At 34.8% G+C, this 6,783-nt stretch overlaps 1 protein-coding gene across 1 annotated transcript; it reads right to left on the reverse strand.

Annotated features, from left to right (window-relative positions):
* Positions 1-574: 574 nt before the first annotated feature.
* Positions 575-3,986, reverse strand: LOC139901863 (AP2-like ethylene-responsive transcription factor AIL5). Its single transcript, XM_071884534.1, has 9 exons — positions 3,863-3,986; positions 3,355-3,754; positions 3,028-3,110; positions 2,608-2,616; positions 2,139-2,227; positions 1,963-2,036; positions 1,714-1,764; positions 1,285-1,361; positions 575-1,185 (listed from the first exon to the last, which is right to left on the reverse strand). The coding sequence occupies exons 1-9, from the start codon at positions 3,984-3,986 to the stop codon at positions 575-577; spliced, it is 1,518 nt and encodes a 505-aa protein (XP_071740635.1).
* Between the last annotated feature and the right edge of the window lie 2,797 nt (positions 3,987-6,783).

Here is a 6,783-nt window from a genome sequence, read left to right on the forward strand (position 1 = left end):
AAGGTTAAAATAGGTGTGTGAGGATAAAAAAAGTGTGTGTGAGAATCATCCCCCCTTGTGGGAATCATCCCCCATAACTTATACTTTGTATTACTATTAAATATTAATTAATTAACTACTAATTAACATAGTGAGCCATCTGATGATGTGAAAGTGTGTAATGATTAATGGGATTGTATGAAGGAGAAAATGTAAAGAAAATGTATAGAAAATGTTAACGTGACATTGATGTAGCTCTGTGTATGATGGATATGAGGGGCATAATAGTGGTATAAAAATGTTAGATGCAAGTCACTCCCCCATATAAAATTTTGATTGATGCTCAGGGAAAAATAACAAAGATGTGGAACATTTTCTATTGATTAAATTAGTAGTCAGTAAAGATGAGAAAGGCAAAAACCAAAGAAAGAAGCAAAAATTAAATAAAAATAAAGCAAGAAACCGAAGCCTAAATTTGTGATACAAATAACTTTGGTGTTAGTTTATAGTACTACCATCTTCTTCTGTCAACTTCTGCACTTCAACTAAATTCACCCACTTCATTTAACTCACTCTACCCCCTCTTTCATTCAAATCATTCCATTCCAAAAATAGGTGTCTGATAAACTGATAGATTTTGCTTAGCAGGTTGATTTGAGTGAAAAGACTGTTCTATCCAATTTCCATAACTAGATCCGTTCAAACCTATAGGGGTACCCAATGGAATTGTTGATGTACCACCACTTAAAGCAACATGAGTACTACTAGTACTTCCATTACCATTATTGTTTTCTTGTTGAATCAACCCATTGTAGTACCCATTGTTGTTGTTTGTAGTAGTAGTAGTAGTAGTACTTGAAGGGTATTCCATGTTGTAAGGTGTTGTACCTTGGTATGTTTGGTGGTACCCCATCACCGAACTCCAGTAATCGGTTGACGGGTCTTGTTTCATTGGTAACGCAAAGCTAAGGAGGTTAGAGTGTGACGACGCTTGTTCGGATGTTGAGCCATCATGTATTTGCTTAGTGTCGGCTCGAGGTTGGTCTATTGATACTTTGGATTTGCCACACATGCCACCGATTGGGAGGTTTTTGTTGGCGATACTGTTAACATCATAACGGCTCATGTCAAAATTTGTGACGGCATTCAAACCTCGGAATTTGATGGCTGCAATGTCGTATGCCTCCGCCGCTTCTTCTTGTGTGCCTAAAATAAACAATAAACATATACACACGTACGCTTCTTAATTTGCATATTAATAGTACTATATGAATTTGACATGTTAGTAGGAGAAAACAGACTTACTGAAAGTTCCGAGATAGAGATCCTTGTTACCGGCTACTCTACCTATTCTTGCTTGCCAACGTCCGTGTTGATGGTGCCTGTATTTCAAAAATGGTTAAAAGGGTTAGTCATTAAACTACTATAAATGATCTGAATTAACCTTCTTTGTCTATATTCTATGTCTATTAATTGAATTGAACTAAGGTTTATATCAAACCATTACTTAATTTGTCTATATTCTTTGTCGTGTTTCATTTAATTGGTTATGTAGCCGAAGTTCTTTTAAATTGCGTTTGGATAATTGGCTTATGAAGCCCGAGTAAGTTGTTCCTTTCGCCTTTCCTAGCTTTATCGCTAGGGAGACTTTATTAATAAAATTTGTTGTTCAAAAAAAAAAAATAATAAAAAATAAAAAAATTAGACCAATGACAACAAGAACAACAAAATTACCTTGTAACACCTCTATATATAGAGGCTCCCCTAGAGAAGCCACTACTTTTCCTGCAATAATACCAATGAATTAAAATCATACGGAGTATTATCCTCTTAATTACGTAGGTAGCCTAAAAACCTTATTTGTGGACAGAGTATATATTATCAAACGAATGTGATCATACCATCACTAATTAATTTGGTGCCACAAGGACAAATATTTTACAAAAATGACAAATGTAATGCTAAAATTAGTCAAGGAATTACCTTCTAAGTGAAGCAACAAACTCTTGCCTAGTCATGTTCTTCATTTCTTCAAGCTCTTTCTCATAGTTGCAAACCTAAATTGTTCATAATACAAATCAAACATAAACATAAGAGGTTCTCATTATTTCCATAATCAAAATCAAAACCGTAAAATTAGATGGAATAAGGTTACAAACCGGAAAATTTGTGGTGGTTGTCGGACCCCAGTACTTGAGGGCAGTTAGATCATAAGCACGAGCTGCTTTATCTTCCTTATCATATCCACCTAATTATTCGACATTACAAATAATATTTAATCATATATCATTGTTTTGCGAGAACACAAATTGATTAAAATAGACCATTAAAAAAAGATATATTTGTAGCTAAGGTAATCATCAATTAAAATAAAAACGGATTTTTCCCAAGAGCTTTCATTTAGGTGTGTTGATGTGTTGTACAAAGTGTTTAATATTTGATTTTCACACGATGGTTACTAAAAAAAAGAAGTTATATTTGCACATTAACGACAAATTGTAAAAGCTGCTGTCGTTCAAATATCAATCAATCAATCTATAGATTACTGGTATATGATAGATACATTGCATGCAGATAATATTTTTAAAAAGATGTGTATACATGAGTAGTACAGATTTCGAAACTCACCCAAGTAAACTGGAGATTCGACCACCATCATCAATCAGTACATGAAACAGTAATAAACAAAAAAAGAGGATTAAAATTACTCCGGAGTATTTACTCGCATTTTTAATATTTTTTAATATAAAAGATAAATATAAAACGGAAGTGCGCAGGATAGCATAAACCGCCATACGAATAAATCCTCCATCTAAAATAAGTAAAATCCCAAGCGCCAGTAGTTTTATTAAAACCAGAATATCCATGTGTTCATTCTGTATCGTTAGGATAAGAAAATCATTCCAATTAAATTATTAATTTAATTCATTTTTAAAATGAAATGAATTGCATTGCATGATCACCAAAACCGACTCGGATTTTTTTTGGATGTATATCTATTACAGCGCACGTTAGTGGGTGCACGTTAGTGATTGTATTTATCCGTACCTTGTCTTCCTTTCCTGCTTTGGCCTTCTCTTCTGCAACTATTATCCCATAAATGTGCTTCATATCTCCCTGTCCATCTATGCCTTCAACATTTTATAAATAATATATTAATTAATATTAATATTATTTACTCGGTAATATTATTCATCACTGAATACTGATAAAAAAAAATAAATAAATAAAAAACTATTTTCCGTGTTGATATTCTATGTTTAATAAACTTCATATTCAATCATCTAATTATTTCACAAATGAATTAAACAAAATTTGATCTACAAAATAACTCACTAAAAAAAATTCGAAATATTTATTTTATTATATATATACCTTGTAACACCACGATAAATAGAAGTACGTTGGCCAAAAGTATCGACCGCTTTTTTCGCTTGTGGGCTATCTTGCTGCGGCGGCTGTGGCGGTGGAACCACCGCCAGTTGGTGGTGGTTGTTGGTGGAGTAACCACAGAGAAAGGTGGTAGCAATAGTCTTTAACTCGGAGTCATATATAGAAGCAGTATTAGTATTATTATTAGTAGTAGTAGTTTCAAGTTGTTGTGGGTGGTGCATAGGTGATTGTGATTGATCATCTGAAAAATGACAAACAGATCCGGCGGAAGCGGCGGAGCCACAACCGCCGAGGAAGTCTTCAAGTTTTGGGCTGCAGTCGGTGAGTATAGATAACTCATGATGATGGCTGCTTGGTATTGTTCCAGTTACATCTTCCTCATCTGTAAAAAAAAAAAGTAAACAAAAAAAAGATTAAAGATAATTTTTTATTTTTTGTGTGTGTGTTGGAGTATTTAAGTATTTAAAGAAAAGGATAAAGGGAATAGTACGGTGGTGGAAGGTGGTGGAGTGAGGTGGCGGGAAGAAGGTGGTGGCGGTGTTGGTGTTGTTGGTGTTAGAAAGAGAGAAAGCAAGCCAGTTGTTGTTTTGATTCTGAAGAAGAGAAGGATCCATGATATTGTTGTTGTTCATAAGCTAAATTTGTTTCTTGAGATGTGTGATTGTGAGTGTTTTTTTTTCCTGGTTGTCTGAGTTTTTTTCTTTGGGAAACTGCGCTGTTTATGTAATTATATGACTTTGGAAGAGGTGGGAGTTGGATGCTTTATTTTTTATTAAAAATTAGTAACGATTTTTTATTATTTTTACTCTCATTTGTCACCATCTCAACGTATTTTATACGAGTAATATACGGAGTAGGGAGAAATAAATAAATTTAACTAGTTGTGGAGCCCTCGCTTCGCGTCGGGGACTCCGTTTTGAATGCGAGTTAAAAAAAAGTGTTGATCTATTTTGTAAAAAAAAAAAAATTCGACATCTAACATTGAAGGGTTGTTCCTTTGTGAAAGTTGCTTCTTTTAGCGTTCGGTTTTTTTTTTTTTTAAAAGTTAGTTGATCTATTTTGTAAAAAAGAATATTTTTCGACATCTTTTGGTATCATTGAAGGGTTGTTCCTTTAATGAAAGTTGCTTTTTTATCGTTTGAGACAAAAAAAAGTAGCACAGTAGTAGCGTGGTGAGTGTTATTATTCAATATTTTTAGTGTTAGTGATGGGATAAATAATATTTTAGAATATAGGTATAAAATGGGGGGTTCGATTTGTATTTTAATGAAAGTTAGGGGGTTGGGTGTGTGAAAAATGAAATATTATGTGACGACCCGGAAATTTCCGACCAAATTTAAACCTAATCTTTATATAATTCTGACACGACAAACAAAGTCTGTAATGTTAAGTCTTAAAATTTGGAACTGTGTTCATGTATACATTTGACCTTTGACTACTCCCGACGATTCACGAACAAATAATTATATATATATGTATATAAATACAAATATAAATATAAATGTATTTATAGTATTTTGAATTAATAAAGTATACTTTAATCAATTAGAATTAAAAATATAAAATAACAAACAAATAAGTAAGTTGATATTAAATAGTACTATTCATAACTAATAAGACAAATTTTGTCTATTAGTTATATTAGTAATAGTAATAATAATGTAAATAAGATTTTATTGAGTAAGACCTGTTTCACTCGTGTGTTTTTCGGAGATTTTTTGAACCAGCACGTATGTAGCGCGATGTGTTGGCGGGTTCTTGATTGCGGCTTGCTAGCTCCAAACACGAGAAAAGAAGTTCGCGTGTTAGGGTTTCGAGCTACGTGCTGTTGGGAGTGCGAATCGAGTTAGACAAGGAATCAAAAAGTCGAAAATTGTTGCACATGGTTCGAGATCGCGAGTCTGAAACTCACGTGGAGATCCTGCTCGGGATGAGTTTCGCGATCGCGAAACTAGTGAAGGCAAAGAGCTCGCAATCGCGAGTCGAAGCTGGACGGAAGAAAATTCTAGAAAACGTGTTTTCTTGCTCTTAAAGCTATTTTTTTGTATTGTTTTGCCTATTTAAGAATTCTATTATAACCATACATGTATCCACGAAAATTATCAACAAAAGAATTCTCTTTGTTAACCGAGGATTAAAGTAATCATCTTTGATTACATATAAGCTCATTAAATTCTCTTTTCTTTATTATTCTTCTTAGTTTCTCCGTGTACATCAATATTTTCGTTTATTGTAAGTAGGCTTGATAACTTTGGGTTATCAAGTCTTCTTAGGGCTCACGTACTCATTCATAACAAGTGGTATCAGAGCTTAGGCTCGATTTTCACGAGAACAATGGCGGAAAAGAATGATGTGAAGATTGATAAGTTTATAGGAATAATTTTAGCCTTTGGAAGATGCAAATTGAAGATGTGCTCTATCAAAAGAAGCTTTACCAACCCTTAAAGGGGGTTAAATAGGAAGGAATGGAGCAAAGTGAATGGGATTTGTTGGATAGGCAAGCCCTAGGGGTTGTTCGACTCTCTATGGCCAAGAAAGTTGCTTACAACATTGTGGGTTAAACCAAAACTTCAGGTTTGATTGCGGCGTTATCCAACATGAATTCCTTGTATTATTTGATTTATCTTTGAGAAGACCTCTAACGCGGTTGGGGGGCAGTAACTGAAAGGAAAACGGGTAGACGAAAAGCCATTCGCTTTGAACAAAGTTTTTTTGATTCGGAAATTGGTGAATGCTAGGATGAGGGTTCCTTGGCGGCGGATCATGTTAAACAATTTAATTCAATTTTAACTCGGTTGAAATAGGTGAAGATTAAATTCGATGATGAGCTTGAGACGTTGTTTTTGCAATCTTCATTGCTCGATAGTTTGGCCGGTATGGTAATGGCGGTTAGTGGTTCATCTGGAACTACTAAACTCACTTTCGAAGGAATCCGTGATTTGATTCTTAGCGAAGGTATTCGTAGTTAAGATTCGAATGGGAGTTCGGATTCCTTTCTGAGTCTTAGTCGGGGAAGATCTAGGTCAAGGAGTCCATCAAGGAATAAGAATGTTGTGTGCTGGAATTGTTAACAGTTGGTCAATATAAGTCAAAGTGCCCGAATCTTAAGTCGGGTGGGAGCATGGTGACTACGTGTAACGACCCAACCTCGTTATTCCAAAAACACGCTTAAAAAAAAATTTCTGAACCAATACATCTGGACGGCGTCCAGCAGAGAAGACCAGGACGGCGTCCAGAGGATCTGGACGGCGTCCAAATGCACTGCCAGATTCTGACCTCGGTTCCAACTTACACGAGCGGAAAACCTGCTTCCCAACATTTTTAAACGAAACGACCTTCGCAACAATTCACATTAAGTAAAACTAAGAAGTTTCCACAATAAAACCGGGTTATACAACATCGGGCCCACAT

This window comes from Rutidosis leptorrhynchoides, chromosome 3 (genome assembly GCF_046630445.1).
Source record: "Rutidosis leptorrhynchoides isolate AG116_Rl617_1_P2 chromosome 3, CSIRO_AGI_Rlap_v1, whole genome shotgun sequence".
Classification (NCBI taxonomy): Eukaryota; Viridiplantae; Streptophyta; class Magnoliopsida; order Asterales; family Asteraceae; genus Rutidosis; species Rutidosis leptorrhynchoides.

Excerpts from the sequence above, each read along its gene's own strand:
- LOC139901863 (XM_071884534.1), bottom strand. The coding sequence starts at position 3,986 with ATGGATCCTTCTCTTCTTCAGAATCAAAACAACAACTGGCTTGCTTTC. Across the intron at positions 2,037-2,138 it reads CAACCACCACAAATTTTCCG|GTTTGCAACTATGAGAAAGA; the intron begins GTTTGTAACCTT and ends TGAACAATTTAG. Across the intron at positions 1,765-1,962 it reads TTTGTTGCTTCACTTAGAAG|GAAAAGTAGTGGCTTCTCTA; the intron begins GTAATTCCTTGA and ends GTATTATTGCAG.